The sequence below is a fragment of the Plectropomus leopardus genome, chromosome 9 (genome assembly GCF_008729295.1).
Source record: "Plectropomus leopardus isolate mb chromosome 9, YSFRI_Pleo_2.0, whole genome shotgun sequence".
Lineage (NCBI taxonomy): Eukaryota > Metazoa > Chordata > Actinopteri > Perciformes > Serranidae > Plectropomus > Plectropomus leopardus.
Genome location: NC_056471.1, coordinates 5,204,294 through 5,221,896, shown reverse-complemented (window position 1 = coordinate 5,221,896; position 17,603 = coordinate 5,204,294). Strand labels below are relative to the sequence as shown.

General features: G+C 39.8%; 1 protein-coding gene across 4 annotated transcripts in view; it reads right to left on the bottom strand.

The window, feature by feature from the left end:
- zgc:66433 (uncharacterized protein LOC321250 homolog) overlaps positions 1-17,239 on the bottom strand; it is a 61,788-nt gene extending 44,549 nt beyond the window's left edge. For 2 of the 4 annotated variants that reach the window (XM_042492945.1, XM_042492947.1), the window contains exon 1: positions 6,366-7,016. In XM_042492945.1, the coding sequence (XP_042348879.1) occupies positions 6,366-6,400 (35 nt within the window). In that variant the 5' untranslated portion in view covers positions 6,401-7,016. Of the gene's footprint in view, positions 1-6,365; positions 7,017-17,146 lie in introns of those variants that run through there. The other 2 variants (XM_042492943.1, XM_042492944.1) reach the window with 2 other exon arrangements.
- Positions 17,240-17,603: the final 364 nt, after the last annotated feature.

The window sequence follows — 17,603 nt, the reverse complement described above, 5'->3', positions numbered from 1 at the left end:
AAAGAAGAAAATAAAATAAAATCTTGAAATATTTCTATCAATAACCTGTGAATACACACGATTCCAGGCAATGTTATCAGTTACATGTAGGGCTAGATTCGAAATTTTTGACTATTCAGACTTTTGTCCACTGGGTAGGTACTCCTTCTTTTAATTTTGGGATTTGGATATTCATTTATTTATTTAATCATTCAAATGACAACAGAGAAATTCTGCATAAATATTCAGTGTTTCCTATAGACTGATTTATCTGTGTTGGCCCACTACAACATCAGCATTAGCCTACCATTTAAAATGGGTAAAATATGATTTCATTGAAGAGCTGTACGCAGCGTATTGACTCACTCAGCTTCTGCCCGCTCGCTCTGTTTCTCTGTTTATCATTAGTAGGGTTGCGACAGTATGAGATTTTCAAAGTATGATAACTTAATATATAATTGAAACATGATATATATATTTTAAATTGTTAATTAATGTGAAAATTATCTGACAGGCAGTCTAGGAGGAAAGGAAATGCAACTGTGCAGATTCACCATTGGGTTTTTTTTTTTTTTCAATAGAATAAATAAGCAAATATATACAGTATGATAGCCATCAATTTTTGTATCATGGTATAAGGTGAAGCAGCATACTGCTGCAACCTTAATCATGACAGCCTTGCTCCGCACTGGGAACAATGGTGAGTCTGCCTCCACAAACAACGGTAACCCTTTTTACACAGAGATGCTGCATTCTCTGCTGCAATAAAGACCTATCATTACTCAGACTTTGTGTACAGCCTCGGCTAGAATTCTCATTGCTACTAGCTGCCACAGGCTAAGACAGTGACAGGCATGTGATGAAAGGTTTTGAAAAAGTACTGCATACAAATTTAGTTTTCAACAGGATTTTGAGGGGTTTCTAGAAAGTTGCTGCTCCATTTGTATATACTGAAAATATCCATAGTCAAGGCAGCCAGATATTATGGTAACAATATATGGTCTGTAGCCCCTGCTGCATGTACATCCTGGATTGTTTGAAGCCTGTCTACTGGTAAAACATCTATAGGTAAAATATTCAATGTGCCTTGATACACAAGCCTTGAAATTCCCAGTATTGTATTTAGCATTCAGTCATCTAGCATCATAATGGGCCAGAGAACATAAGACCTTAAACATACACATCCATGATCAGATGTGGGAATAGCCATTTAAAATTTTAAAAAATAGCCATTTGGCAATTGAAAATTGTGACTTATTGAGATTTGCGTGTTTTCCAGAATTTATTTTGCCAAACATAACAACTTGTCTGTTTCTTTAATTCTTAACATATAAAATTAAACTCTCGGACAAGATCACACCACCCTAAAATTCACAGTCAGCTTCAGATTTACGATGATTGTTGATAATAACATTACTGTCCAAATAGCTCCAAATTGCCTTTTACCTCTGTGGTTTGTTTACAATTTATACGTTCTTTTGGGTTTGGGGTTTCTCTCGTCCTCCAGCTCTTCTTATCTCTGCCACATTCTCTCCTCCATCTCCTCCTGTCTGAAACGGGGCTGTGCTCTGAGCAACAGGCCTTACATGGACTCAAGACAGAAACTGACCAAACACTCATCAGTCACTCTGCACAGTCTACATTCATTTACCGCTGCATCACCATTCCTGCTCAACAAACTCAACCTACTGTGGTTACATAAGGACTGATGGTCTGGGGAAACACTGGGGAAGATAGGGCCTCCTGAGGAAGTGAGGACACACACTTGTCCTCAGTTTTAAGACACTTATATATGACACTGTGGAGCTCTTTGGAGTGCCCCAGAGATGATGTTTTTCAGTAGGACGATGTGAAAGGTTCCCTCGTCAAAAGCCTACGGGATTTTGGATTATTGCGGAAAATAAGTTTTGTTGCAAACAAAAGTTTATGACACTTACACATTTAATTCAGATATCAGATATTCAGTATCTTCACAAATGAACATCAATTTTGAGAACTGACCAGGGCATGGAGGGGAATGGCTGCTTAACAAGAAGGACATATTTTGATCATTTTGCTAAAAGGGATGGCCTAATTTGGCATTTACTATAACTGGGTACAAATATTTGTCTAGAGCTCTTCTTAATTCAGGGAACGCAAAATATCTTCAGTGTAAAACAAGGCCACATTTAAATGAGAGTGGCCCTACTAAAAACAAAAAGTCTTTGCTTTGTATTTTTAAAAAAAAATCTGTGTTCATATGGTAACATTGTGAAAACAATCCTCGTGTACACAGATACTCAAAACCAAGAGAAAACGCTGTAGTTTGCATGCCAGGCCAGTAGTTGGCAGTGTAACTTTGTAATGACGCACCATAGAAGAACACCACGCACATGTGTGACTGTGATGCTGTGACATCACCTTTCCCACATGACATTGCCAGTTTACACAGCAACAGAGGGGCTTGCATTTTCAAAAGATTATACTCAGGAACCCGGTTTCAGGCCCCCAAAACGCCACTGTTGTGTGAACTAAAGGCCAAACCGCAACAAAGGTTTACGGTTTCATGTAAGAACCGCTGCTATGTTAACAGCCCCTAAAACTCAGGCACTTCAGCATCACTGCTGGAAAACTCAGACGAGAGACAATGATCCTCAAAACTCTCAGTATACCATTTATTGCTCTTACTGGAGCTGCCACACACACTGAAGCAGCACACTGGGGACTCTCCACAGGCCTGCTGCTTAAGAAGTCAGATTGCTAAGCAGCAGAGAGGTTTAGTGAATTGTAGATTCGATTATGCTTGGGTGTTTAGTTTTTGTGTCTTGTGAGATTTTTGCTGACTTTAAGTGGGATTGTGTCCATTGTGCAAAGTCCATTTGAAAATGGCGTTGTGGTTCTCATAACTTCGTAAGTGGAAATTTCCTGATAGCTCTGAGTTCACAGGTTTTCACATGCAAGAGAAAAATGTCAAAGCCAATTGCCTTTGGTCTGTTTGGTCTGGTCTTGGCATTTAGAAAACCCCTAAATGCCAAGACTATGATTTACTCAGCCTACCGTGTTGAAAATATGTCCTCTTGGCTTCAGTTTGAGCATCTGCACACTGACAGTTTGTAGTAAGAAGTGATTCAAGTTAATCTTGGTTTCAGTTTGAACCAATTCCAGGGGAACACAATCGTGGTTCTTTAGCTGAATCTGTGTGTGGCTGTCTTGCAGCTCATCCCCACTCCTAATTCACTCCCTCTCTCCCTCTGTGTGTGTCGCACACACAAACAAAATGTTTGTCCAAGTCGACTCTGCTGAGTGGGCCATTAAAGCTTGTATTGTTGTCACGTCATGAGACTGAAAGCACAAGGACAAAGAAAGTGGAAGGGGGTATCAGTGTGCCCAACACCACATCTCCACAGCTCTGCTACAGAAAAAGATACTTTACTATAGTCAAACAGCTACAGGCACTTATTATCCCGAGCCTCTGTGGTCCAATCGCACTGCCAAGCCCCAAGCTATATATAGCCAGTCCAAGCATTAAAATCACGACCATCAGCCACAACAGAAAACACGCACTCAAGTTTAATATATCCACAGCTATCAGTATCAAGCTCAGTGGTTCCCAACTGGTGGGTTGCAGTCCAAAAGTGGGTCGTGGGTCTATTCTGAATGGACCATATGTGACTTAAAAATAGGGCTGCGCAATATAAAGATATTATATGGTACAGAGATATGAGACTATATATCGTCTTCTTATATTGGATATTGTTATATCGTGATGTGGAATAAATTATGTTTTTTTTCTTGATCTTGAAGGTTGAATTACAGTAAAGTGACTTTTCTCAACTTTTTAGACAGGTCTACTGGTTTTATTACATGCCTTTACCCATTTAGTCATTATATAACTAATGTTTATTGATCAAAAGTCATTCCTACAATATTATCATATCAAAGAGGGAATTTGGAAAATAAATTAATAAATTAAATGTCATGTTTGATTCTGTCTCCCAGGTCTAGCAATAATGAAGTGCTTTTGAGGAGATTTTAAAATATCAAGATATATATTGTGTATTGAGATATAGCCTTAAAAGACTGCAATATAATTTGATATTGCCCAGTCCTACTCATAAACATTTAAAGTTTGTAAAAACACACTTTATTATGAGGTACAGTGTATTTTCCAACACAGAGCTTTTATTTTGAAGTGCCATTTCTGTTTATTCTTGCAATATGTTTTATTTCTTTGTGTTCTAAGCCGAAGTCTTGTTTACATTTTGTGGACCCCATGACTGGGACAGCTGGGAACCAACGATCAAGATCCTGCATCAGAGAGAATTTACAGGGAATCATCTACCTGATTCTCCTGCATAAAAACAAAAGCAGGTTTAGTGCTGGGATTTTCTCATTAGTCAGTCACTTCCAGAGCAAACTCTGTCACTTCAGTCCATCAGCTGTGAGTCATACAGTTAGCTGTCAGCACCAACTACAAGCCATCAATTGTCTCGGTAAACAAAGAGAAACAAAAGTTTGATTAGACAGCTGCAACAAAACACAGTGTCAACTCTGGGGGAAAAATTCCAACATGATAATTACAATCAGTGCACTCTGAGAAAACAGTTTTCTCTCAGCGTTTTGATTGGTGTTGTGGCCAACATGTTTGGCACAAGATATGGCCACTTGTGAAATAAATCCAGTAGCAGAGTGTGTGACTGTTAACCCATGTTGTGTTGTTTAGTATTTCAAGTAGTCCAAGGGCTCTATTAAGATAGCTGTGTGCTGAAAACTACAAATCCATGTAACCCTTTGAAACACTGAGTAAGTGCTGCTTTCAGATGCCTTTCAGAAGTATTTAACCTTCAAACTTTGATCAAATTGTTGCGATTTCTTTGGGCAACGAGCAAAAATTATCCACTTAAAAAAAGGCTATGGAAAAATGTCAAAGGAAAAAACAAAAAAGGAAATTCTAAATATAAAGATCACAATTACGTATTGTATGATGTTATTTTTAAGCACTTTTTTCCAGGTCATTTCCTTGTTTGTTTTTTTTACTTTTTATTTTTATTTTTTTGAAACCAATTTCCATGCAATTTTGTTGTACTCTTCACTATTTTATTGCTAATTTTTGTGTCATTCCCTCTTTTGTTGCTCATTGTCATCTTCCAATGTTTTTGGCAGAAATCAAGCCAATTTGCTAAGGTTTCAAGGGGTTAAAGAGCCAATTGGCACCCACATCCTGTGATGCAGAGAGTTAAAGATTTTGCATGTGATGAATAATATAACGTTGTCTGGTGTGATGTCAAAGCAACATTTTGCAATCTTCAGGAGATATTTTACAGGGTTCCCGCATATTTTCATGGAGAAAATTTCAGAACTTTTCCATGACTTTTCAAGGACTCATAATACATTATTTTCTTGCCCGCATGTCCAGCATTTCACACATGAGATTCAAACTGTATTCACAAATAATTTAAGCGAGCTGGCCTACATGAAGGGAGGGCAGACGCAATGTGGGCAGAAAATAATGATGGTAAACGGACACATTGAGGGATATCAGAGCAACATTACCTCAACAGCTACAGAAAGTGTTACATAATGTTACTTCCATGAAATGTTTTTTTCCCCCTATCTTTCATTTTGAACTTGCAAAAAAAAACCAAATAAAAGCAAACAAGCCTTATGAAGAAGAACAAAAACAAAAAGACCAAAAAAATCGATTTCAATAACAAATACTCAAGCCACTTAAACTTAAATATTACATGTTCGAAAAGGAATATGAAGACGTACACACTCATTCCTACCCCATTCATATTCGACATAAACGACTTTCCAAATTTTTACAACCTACTACAATATGGACAACTATCCCAGTTTGATATACAACTCATGCTGTAACTCAACATTTCGTGGAGGGTTTTTCATAGAAGATTACAGAATTTATTCACACTACAAAATTCCATGACTTTTCAAAATCTTTTAATGATTTTTTTTCTAATTCCATTATTTTCCCAGGCCTGGAATATGTGATTGCGAAATTCCATGACTTTTCCAGGTTTTCCATAACTGTCAGAACCCTGATTTTGTGACCAATTTCGCAATTAATGTGACTGAGTCAGTTGGTTGGCACAGTATTGAGCTTGTGGAGGTGGAGCGGTTCGATCCCCGGCTCCACCAGTCAACATGTTAATGTATCGGGAGTATTGCTCACAATGACTGTTTCACTGGTTTGTGAATGTGTGTGAATAACTAAGTAGGAGGTGGTAGCAGTAGCCTCGGCCACTAGTGTGTAAATGTGACTTGTAGTGTGAAAGAGCTTTGAGTGGTCAAAACAAGTAGAGAAGCACTACGCAAGTGCAGGTTCATCTACCATATCCTAGTAATACATGCAGTTAAAAATGGCATTATTACAAAGAGAAACTTACTTTGTTCTCTTGAAGCATCCATACATCCCAGCCATGATGAAAAACTGAAGTGAAGCAAAAACTTAAAAATTCTCTCACAGAACAAAACAAAATCTCCCTCTTTGCAAAATAAATGTTTTTTCTGCGATTTGTCGAAGTCAAATCCAACACCTTCTGCTGCTGTCCCGCATGAGAATCCCTTTTCCTTTTAACCGATGACTTCTCTGTGTTCACAGCAGAGAGGATGCCACTCCACAAGACTTGATCGCTCTCTCCTCCAGGTCAAACCATCCTCTGAGGTTCCTCCCCCCTTTCTGAGCGCCACTACAGTCAAATTTTGCACAGAGCTCCCTTCTCCAAACTTTGGCAGCAGAGGCACAACAGCGAGCCAACCTTAACCACTCCGGCACTCACATACAACGGCAGCCAACGTGGGATTATAACAGGATCAGGATATCATACAAGAAGCACAGAATTATGGGGGGAAAGTTTGAAAACTCCTTTTCAAGTCAATCAGCAATGTCTTCAAAAAAGAGGAAAAAAGGCTTTTTTCTAATCAATCAGAAGAATAGTACAAATTCTTGTAGTGGTACAATGAGCTCGAGGAAAAACAATTGCCTAACTGAGAGAGTGTGTGGCTGCTGCATGCCTCACTCCTCTCCTCCCGTAGCCACGGCTGGTAATGCGGCAGAGGGAGGGCTGGAGGAGGGAAGAGAATAAAGAGGGTGGAGTGAGGGAGGAGACAAGTGTGAACAAGAGACTGCCCCCACCTCCTTATCCTCTTTGTCTCTTTGCTATTTAGTTATAGCAAGACCTATGAGTGTAATGGATATTTGGGTTTGAACATATGCATTCATTCAAAAAGTTTGAAGTCAAGATGGCATGAAAATTGTTCTTGACCATATTACAAAACATCCCCGGTCATAGTATGCACATATTTTACAATATATGCCTAGGGTGGTAATATCACGTCATTATGCAGCCTCGGTGTTCTGTATAAAACGTCCTATTTAGGAAAAGGAGGACGCAGTTGTCTTGCCTAGAAGCCGGGAACGGAGGTAGTAACAGCCCCAAAACAAGGTCTGTGTAAAACCGCAAAGTCGTGACCATAGGGAGGGGGGCACAGGTGTGACGTTTTGATGACGTATTTATGTGTGCGGGAGATTTAAAAAGCAGCTGCCAGCAGCTAAAACAAAAACTGCACATGAAAGTTGCTGTCTTCTGTTTTTTTAGTGGGCCGAAGACAAATTTCCACCCTGGTGAACAATAAAGCTATATTCTATTCTATTCTATATTTCTTCCCTAGACATTTTCCCTACTTTTTCTTATCTACTAATCTCCTGCTGTCTCTAAAACATTTCTAACCAAGAAACTCATTGCCCCCCACCCATGTGTTTAAAGAAATTAAACCAATTTGCTGGGGGCTCAAAGGTTTAAATACTTGTGAAGGGTGTCTGAAAGCAGCACGAGAAAATAGATGTCGCTCCAGGTTTCAAAGGGTTAATGTCAAGGGAGGCTATGAGTATGGTGATAAATCTGCTTATCAAAACATTCAGGTCGACTCATTACTGGACCTCTACCCGCACAATGACTATTCTTTTAATATCCTGCTAACTTGTCTGATATATATTTAGACACCAGTTCAGCAAGATTAATATATCCCTGAAGCAACACTCAGTGTTTACGTATAGTACAATAACTATAAACTGAAGAAAGTTAAGTGCTGTACATTCTTGGACCTCGAGGACATAATGATAGAACTGTTTACGAAGTTATGTCCATTAAAGACACAAAAACAGCTTGCACTGTGTTTGGTCCTGAGCCACTCAGGGACATATTGGATTTAATATCCAGTATAAGCACCCGGGATCCATTTAGTATGGACTTTTCTGGTACATTGTGTTGTTCTACTTTCATATAATGGATTTGCATTTTCAAAATCAATCAATGTACAGCACTTAGCGGTGACAGCATTGATTTTTCTCAGCTGACAGATGCTTGTGATGGGACATCCATAATAGAGGTTGTAGTTAAACCTTAAATGCAGCTGCAAAATATGTACAGCAGTAGTACTCAACTTATGGCCTGCGGGACAAATTTGGCCCACAATAAAGTGACGGGTGCCCCCCCTAACATTTTCTAATTCACAATAAAAATAAAATGATTGACACTGGAAATGGCAATTGTTTTTGCACTTTTAGTACACATACGATTCAAGCAAGAGTACATAAAACAGCATCGAAATGGAGTTTCTTTATCAAAAGAAGTGCCCATGGACTAAAACCCAAGAAAGTTCGGAGAAAATCGGAGAAACTACGCAAAATCCGAGATATGTCATGAAATCCCATAAATGTCCTAAAATCCTAGAAATATCCTTAAATCCAAGAAATGTCCTAAAATCTCTGAAATGTCCTAAAATTTGACAAATGTTCTAAAATCTGAGATATGTCCTAAAATCCTAAAAACATCCTGAAATCCTGGGAATGTCCTGAAATCCTCGAAACATCCTAAAAGTCGAAGAATGTCCTAAAATCTGAGAAATGTCCTAAAATCTGAGAGCTGTCCTAAAATCCATGTCTTAAAGGGGCTGCCACGGTTGGCCCCTGGCCTCCTGTCATTTTGCAAAAGTGCCCCCCCCAAGCAAAGCAAACTGAATATCTCTGATGTTTGAGCCACTGCCAGTGAAGTATGGATGCTGACTGAAAATGAATGTCTCTGATATCACATTTTGACAGGCCTGACTGTATGGCACACAACGAAAATGTGCAGCTCATTTGAGTTAACTTAACACTGAACTCCTACATATCAGCATCCATCAAATGCGTGCACAAAAACAGCCTTAATCATTGAATCCGTCTCAGCAGGGGGGGCGAGCGGTCGTGCAACAGCCTGTCGCAGTTAATCACTGTAAGTAGACAGCTTATAAACCTACAGCCACTACAGCTCCGGGTGTGTGTGAGGCTGTGAGGTGACATAAGGGTTGATCCTGAGATTCCCTGCTGCTAAAAGCTCTCAGACACACACACACACACACACACACACACACACACACACACACACACACAGTCAAGAGAAGAAGCCTATTTTAGCTAACTGTCCAATGTAGGATCATTGATGTCAAAAACAGTCAGACGCTGTAAACTGCCATGCATGACAGGGCACATCTTGTTTATGTTTCAATAGTCCAAAGATTACTGAAAGTGAAATTCAAAGATTTACTTCCTGGGAAACTGCTTTGTCACCCAATAGTTCCTCTGAAGTGAATCTTACTGCACAGAAACATATATTATCATCTTAGTGTTGGGATGACTGCATGAAAAATTGGCCTGGAAGTGACAAAAACATCCAAATCACATTAATCATCAGCTCATTCACAGAGGAGTGGTGACGGCGGAATGAATTTCTCAATCCCAACATGCCCAGACTGACTGTTGTCTGCGTGATTCATTCCAAACATGTTGAAATTGATCTGAGCTGTCCAAGTCACTCGACTGTATGTGCGTGTGTGTGTGTGTGTGTGTGTGTGTGTGCGCGTATGTAAACAAAGACAGGAGTCAGTCTGTATCAGTTCCAGAGCTCAGCAGCTCCATTTCAACAGCATAATACACAAACAGACGGTCACCAAGATCAGTTTTGTTATGCTGGGACTGACAAATTCCTTTACATACAGACAAACACACACACACACACACACACACACACACACACACACACACATGCACAGCTCACTATAGAAGTGTTTACCGCATGACATTGCTTATAAACTATTGGGCAGGACCCTCTCAGGGTGAAGAGGTGTTGACAGAGGATTTCCATCGTGTTAATGTACGTGTTAATCAGCATTTCCACCAATACATTCAGGGTTGCCACGGCTTTACTTGAGATTAATTCCAGGAATCCAGATCCTGGGATTTCCCATCCTGAGTCTCTCCATCTTGGGTTCACTTAGGATGTCAAGACACTCAGGAAATTTATACAACAAGTACATCCGAACAAGCAATCTGATCTGATCTATGGTAGCAAAATCTGTGTATGAAAAATGATTTTTTTGTCAGCAGATATCTTAGTCGTAACAAGACTGAGCAAGTTAAGCATTTCTGTGTTTATATCTGGTGTATTTATTTAGTTTGGGAAACCCCTCGATCTCTACAAGCATAAGCACAAATTGGCCAGCAGACTGAACAGGGACTAAAAAACGTGTCTGCAGGTCGTCACAAAGGTTTGATCTACTTGCTGGAGTAGTAATCTAGGTTTTCACTACATACAGGATTCTACTGATGTGAGTGATTGTTTTCCAGTAATTAGTCAGAGTCTGTATTTCCATGAAAACAGAGATAACAGTCTCTAAAAGGCTTTTTATTTATTTAAGAGCTAATTGTCCCAAAACATGAAAACATTTTGATTATACATTTTATTTTGTTGGTAATAGTTGTATAATCGCAATATTACACTGATGCTTTAGGACCACACCGTCAAGTGTAATATTGCTTAAATAATCAGTCACATATATCTGCACAAAGTATGTGTTCTGGGAGAAGAGCGCAATGCCTTTTACCCTTACCCTCCGGCAATGTTTTGTGGACTATGAAACTTCACCCAACTTTCAATCAGCACGAGGGTGAGTAGATAAAACCTGAATTTTCATTTTTAGGTGAACTATGCCTTTAAAGTTGCAAGGCGTAAAACCAAAGTAATGAGATGAAAAATGCTAAAGAAAAAGAAAAAAGAAAAACCTGCATAAACACAGTTAGGCAATAAATTAAATAAAATTATCGGAAAGTCTTTAACTGTGAGCCCTTTTACATCACACATACTTATTTGACCCATTGTTCTTATGAAATTCTTAAGGAGTGCTGCTTCGATTGTTCAAGGGGAGTTTGCCTGTGTCAAGGTATCAGTCACAGCACACCCAACCCAGGAATGTTACTTTTCTTTTTAAGTGGGAAAATGAACTCAGCTCCAAGTCTTTTGCAAAGGAATCTAAATAGACCCCTGTGGAGGGAGATTTATGACCTCTCAGTATATGAAACACCTGGTTTCACACTTGTTTTTACCTCCCAAAAATCAACTAGTTTTTCAAAACACAACTATCTAGTATCTCTGTGTATGTGTACTGTATGAATTTCTCAATGCCAACATGTCAAAACAAATCCAACAGCATGGCGAAATTCTTCATGAAATACACAAATGTGTACAAGTGTGTTTGTATATGTGTATATGCATGTATCAATCATATAGCTTTCTGTTTATAGAGCCAAGAGGAATGTCGGTCAGTTTCCCTTCGAAGGAAAAAAGTGGATGTTGGTATTTCCTGAAACGGCCCTGAGTCTGGACTCACTGAGAGACACAGAGACAGAGACAGAGAGAGACACACAGAGACAGAGGGGGAGAGAGAGAGAGAGAGAGAGAGAGAGAGACAGAGAGACAGAGAGAGAGAGAGTACCTGCCGTATGGCTGTCCTGCCTTCATCAATGGGATTCTTGATATACAGTCTATCAATTAGTCAACGGTTGAAGGAAAGAAGGTAAAGCATAGATATTAATAATAACATTAATGATGAATTCTATTCAGCTGCTTCACTTTAATGCCCTCAGGTTAGATCAGATATTTTGGACTGGTCTATAGTGTTAGTGTTTCTCTTCATTTTGCTCATAGATTAGTCTAATGTATGCTAGACAGTTTCACATATACTGACTTATTTTAAACCTAAAAAGTTAGCCTGACTACCTCCAGGGAAACGGTGAAAGCAATGTTTTCATGGTAACAATCAGCAAAACTTTGGCGATATTTTCAAACTGTCGATTAAACACAATTGTGAGATGACTGCGTTTCCACTGAGTAATATTATGCAACTTCTCCTCTCACAGTAGCATCCCAAGAAGCATGGTGATGGATGTTCAAAACATTATCAGGTTTATTTCTATTGCAGCCACCACACTAGCCGTCATTATTTCCAATCCAAGGCCATGTACGCCTGTTATGTGAGTGATAATGGAAAGGCAAGCCCCTTATACATGGGAGCGGCCACGTATGAGGGATTTCTGGGAACTGATAGTCCACGATTTCACAGAGGAATTGAGGATTCAAAACTTCCAGATGATCTGCTCAACTTTTGAAGAGTTATGTGATGCAATAACAGTACAGCAGACTGTCTGAGGTGGGCTGTTGTGTATACTGTAAGCTATTTTGTTGAGTTTCCTTTTAGCAAAATGTTCTGAGTGGATTTGAGTTCCTTGTGGTAAACGGTTATGCAGTTTATATGTCTAGGGCTTTTATTGTGAAAGGTATTCAGCAGCGAGGCTTGCAGATTGCAGCCAGCTGAAACCTCTCCAGGTTAGAATTACTTTAGTGTTATTGTTTAGAAGGTTTTTACTGGGAGCTGAATTAACCACAGAGGTCTCTTCCTCTCCAAATCAAAAAGACCAGATGATTAAAACTGATTTAAAAAAAGACCCACTGTTTTTAGGCCACTGTACAAACACGGCAGCGCAACCTTCTAAGGTTACAAAAATATAACTTTTCTTATTTTCAGGTAATTCTACACTCAAGAAAACATACTAATTATATTCCTTTTCAACACATATATTCCCTAAATCCACAAGGTCCACACAATGGACCTTTAATAAAAAGTTTGTTTTTCACAACTAGTTTTACTTTTTAGTTGGATTTTAGTTAGCTATAATAAACTTCAAAATTACTCATGTCAAAATAACCAAAAATAACCAAATAATTGCATACACACACACCAAAAAAAAAATGTCCCCACTGTTTACAGACTTTTTCCTGGACCTACACATAGTGTGCTGTATATAAAAGCACCCGAAACAGGAGCCTGATGAAAGCATGACAGCTACAAACATTTGGGAAGTAAAGCTCAGGATTCTGGAAAAGAGCTCGGCAAAGTGTTTAATTTTGGTAGATTTTGTTTGCCCACCAATACTAACACAGCGTACTCCAACTGAATTTCCCCCTGTTAAATTTTTGGACTTGTGGTCGACCAAGAGGCCCCGCTCTCCTTCCCTCTCTCCCAATTCTTCTTTATTCTTTCCATCTCTTTCCTCATCTCCATCACTTCTTCCCCCCCTGCGCTGGCTCCAGTTCCTCTCACTCACCCCTGCATTGCAACGCCTTTCCCCTCTCCTCTGTTTTGTGGTTTCTGTCTCTCTCCTATTCTCTCCATTACGACGTGCACATGCTGATCCAGATCTCTGCACAGAGGAGGGGGAGGAGGAGGGGAGACGCTCCGCAGCTCTCTGAATTCCACCTCACATCTGGAATCCATCTTCCCTCTCTCTCTCTTTGCCAGTCTCTCGCCCCCTTTCTCTATGTTGTAATGTAAATAGCCCTGTAATCATACTCCTGCACTGAGCCTGCCGCACTGGGTGGTGTGTGTGTGTGTGTGTGTGTGTGTGTGTGTGTGTGTGTGTGCGCGTGTGCGTCTGTGTGTGATCTTTCAAACAAGCTGAGATTTCTTCGTCCTTCTCGCAATCTCAGGTCCCAGCTGAGGTTTATGGGGCGATAAAAACAAAACAGTCATCTTCAACTCTCCTTACTCACTGACACACCTATCCTCTGTGTGTGTGTGTGTGTGTGTGTGTGTGTGTGTGTATTGTAGCAACAGGAGGCCCACGAGCAGGCGATTCAAAGGGTTTAAGTGATTGACGATGGCCTAATAACCTGAAACTAAGGTACATCTCATTGCTCCACAGTGACATCTCGGGGCAGCAAAGGCTGAGTATTAGTCTTGCACGCAATAAACATGGAAGACTATTTTCTAGTGGTTTCCAACTGGTGGTTCGCGGTACAAAAGTGGGTCGGGGGTCCATTCTGAAAGGATGGCAAGTGACTCGTAAACATGTCAAGTTTGTAAAAACATACTTCATTTAGAAGTAGAGTTAATTTTCTGACACAGAGCTTTTATTAAGAAGTGCTGGTTTTTGTTTATTCTGGCAATTTCCTTCTTTGTGTTCTAAGTAAGGCTGCCTAGCGATTCATTTTTTTCATTGTTATTTATTGCAGAATTTCAATAGTAAATCTCATGTTTGCAATTCCATTATTTTGCATTACAAAGCAGGTATGAAGTCTATATGATCAAGGTAATGCAATTCTTATCAGATTGTCTTGATGAGGAATCAAATGACACCAAAAACTACATGGGACTAACATAAGGTAGGCATGTCTGTAAAGAGGAGACTCATGGGTACCCACAGAACCCATTTTCATTCAGATATCTTGAGGTCAGAGGTCAAGGGACCCCTGTGAAATGACAATGCCATTTATTCATAGCCAAAATTTAGCCTGACTGAGCATTATTTAGCCCCCTTCCTGATAAGTATGACATAGTTGTACCACTGGAGTCAGTGTCTTTTAATTCTGAGACCATGGTTTCTTGGGTTATGATGAGTATCATTGCTCTTGCTTTAAGATTCATCCATAAGGTAGTTTTGTTGAGATGCTCCTTAGCAAAACCGTCTGAGTAATAAGTTGGTCTTTTATTGTGGAAAGTAAAAAGTAGAGGGCATGTAATGTGCTGTGACTGTCTAATAAATAATAGTCTTGGTTCGCTCTGCTTCAGAGCACGGAGCCTGCGTGTTTACATCCAGCTCTGTTATATTTCACCGCAAACCACGTTAGCCGTTAGCTGCCTCTCCTAGCTAACGTAAGCACAACCACAGCTGCTGATGGGAAATTTTCGTGAGTTACGAAATGCTCCAAAGATAAACAAACGACCAAGTGAGTAAGAGACGTAATTTTTTCTTTTTGCTTTTGGTGTGAACACAGAGTTACTGGAAGTTCGCATGGCAACATTCTACATTTGTTTTTAGAACCAAAGATTTCTTGCTGGGTGTGTGTAAAATTAGTGGAGTGCCCCTTTAATGATGCACAAAATCAGCTTTAACTCAGGCATGTCACAACACGCCATAAACATATACATGTAGCAGAGCGACCATTCAGTTACACACACTGAGCAGGGCACAACTACGCGTCTAATTTTCTAATTATGTATCAGTGAGTTATCATGATGGGACTTCCACACAGCGAGGAACAGTAAACAGGAAGTGCCTGTAAAACCTCTGAGGGTTTGTTCAATGACCCAGTGACAAATGACCTGATCAGCGCTTTAATCAGGAAGGCTGTGACATTTGACAGGCGACACACACACACGTAGAGAGGCATATTTATCAGCTTCTCAGTCAGATTAACAGCGCTGATGCCCTTAAGCTCAAGTATCCTGCTAACTCGATTTACGGCAAATGTCTCGTCATTTATCAGGGCTGTGTGTTTGCTTTATTGTAACTAAGAAACCCTGTAATCAGACACTGTGCTACAGTATGTACGTCTTCATGAGGATCACATCAGCAGATCCCAGATCAATAGAGCCTTTCATCCTCTTCACTGACAGACAGCATGAGTCTATTCTGAGGCACTCAGTGTCTGTGTTCAGGATTACAGTGGTTCCCACACAGTGAAAGATAACTGTTTAAGCGGGACTGTCCTTGACCTGCCGCTACCAAACACTGAGCTCATACACACGCTGTCACACTGAGTGCGTGTGTGATCTCACAGTATGACAGTATGGTGAAGAATGGCTGACAGTTGAGAAAAAGGCAGAATATGATTTCAAATGTAATTCTAATGTAAAGTTTTTAAATAAAAGACATTATGCATGAGATTTGGAACACAGCTGGACTTCCAGTACTCATTAGGGAATGCATATGCAAACAGCTGCTTAAATATTACATTTAAGAGCAGATGTGGGTTACAACCAGGGCCCTATTGACAGATTAGGGACTGTACTTTATTTATCAGAGGAAAGGGGTGGCTGGGGTGTGACTTTTTTGTGTTTCTCAAATAAATAAATATTTAGCCTCCCCTGTGTGTCATCACCAAAACAGCTCATTTATGTGGCAAAATGCAAACCCGCCATAAAAAATATGTGGTCAATGACCATCGCAAATTTGTAAATACAAAGATGATTTCTCTTTTTACAGTTTCTGTATGTGATAAATGGTGTGATTTTTTCTTTTTTTTAAAGACAACATGCTTTTCAAACCTACCAAAGGGATGTGGGGTTCAGAGGGTATTTAAAATAAACACAAAATACAACCATTTAATCTTGTATGTACCTCCCTTGGGCCAAAATAAAATAAAATACATAAATCCACCCCCACTGCTTAAAAAAATAATTTGACAAGCCTCCCCCTTTTGCACCACCTCTCCCTTATAAATATCGAACAACCCCAATTTAAGCCAGATTTCCAACTTAAAAGCATATTAAATACCGAAATTTATAAAGAACAAATCATAACTGTTGCTAACTTCTAAAATGAGCACAACCAATTATGTTGGGAGGAAATAACGCAATGGAAAACAATGTTTGTAGATTAAAAAAACAATTTTTTTATCTGATTAGCAACACCAAAACATTTTTGGACAGTCAGTAAATGCAGGCTTCACCGTAGCAAAATCAGTTTTCAGAATATTACAGAGATGTCCCAAATAAACCCCTTACACACTCACTAGTGGACTTTAAAAACTCCTTAGGAAAAACTACAGGCCACCTACATCGCGCCAGTGTTGCCAGTAAGTCATGATCCAAACACTCTTTTCCTGCTTAAACAAACTCGAGCGGCTGCACAGACCGAAGCAGAGCGGAGGGACGCACGCTATCGACGGCATGTATCGATCAGCAGTCAAACGTCACAATTCCCAGCAGCCCGATCAGCTCATCAGCCGCCCAACAACGCTGAAGTTAGAGAGAGCAGGAAAAGCGGAGCACATAAACACGGCGGGATACTCACTGTGTCTGCTCAGTGTCAAACGGCGGTCTCAGAGTGAACTCATCCCGCAGAGACTGAAACCAAGACATCGGCGCTGTTAGTGGACTAATGATTGGATTATTTGTCTCAGTCCTGCCCAGCGTCCGCTGTTGCACGGTGCCGCCTTCACAGCCGCCTCGGAATCTCCCAAACCCAAAATACAGGCTACTCGCCCATGTAGAGGCACAGTGGTACCTTTAATGACACTGGAAAGAAGTGTACGTTTGTGTTGATAAGCATCAGAAACATGTTGCAGTGTCACCAGAAGTCATCCATTGTCTCCCCATATCCTTGTCTACAGGATGTAGACTGTCTTTATGTTTGCATTGCTACTTATTTTATGTTAATGGCTTTGATTTTCTTTTTCCACGACTATTAATTTGCTCGTTCCATTTATTTATTTATTTATTCATTCATTTTTTAAAAACATTTTTATTCG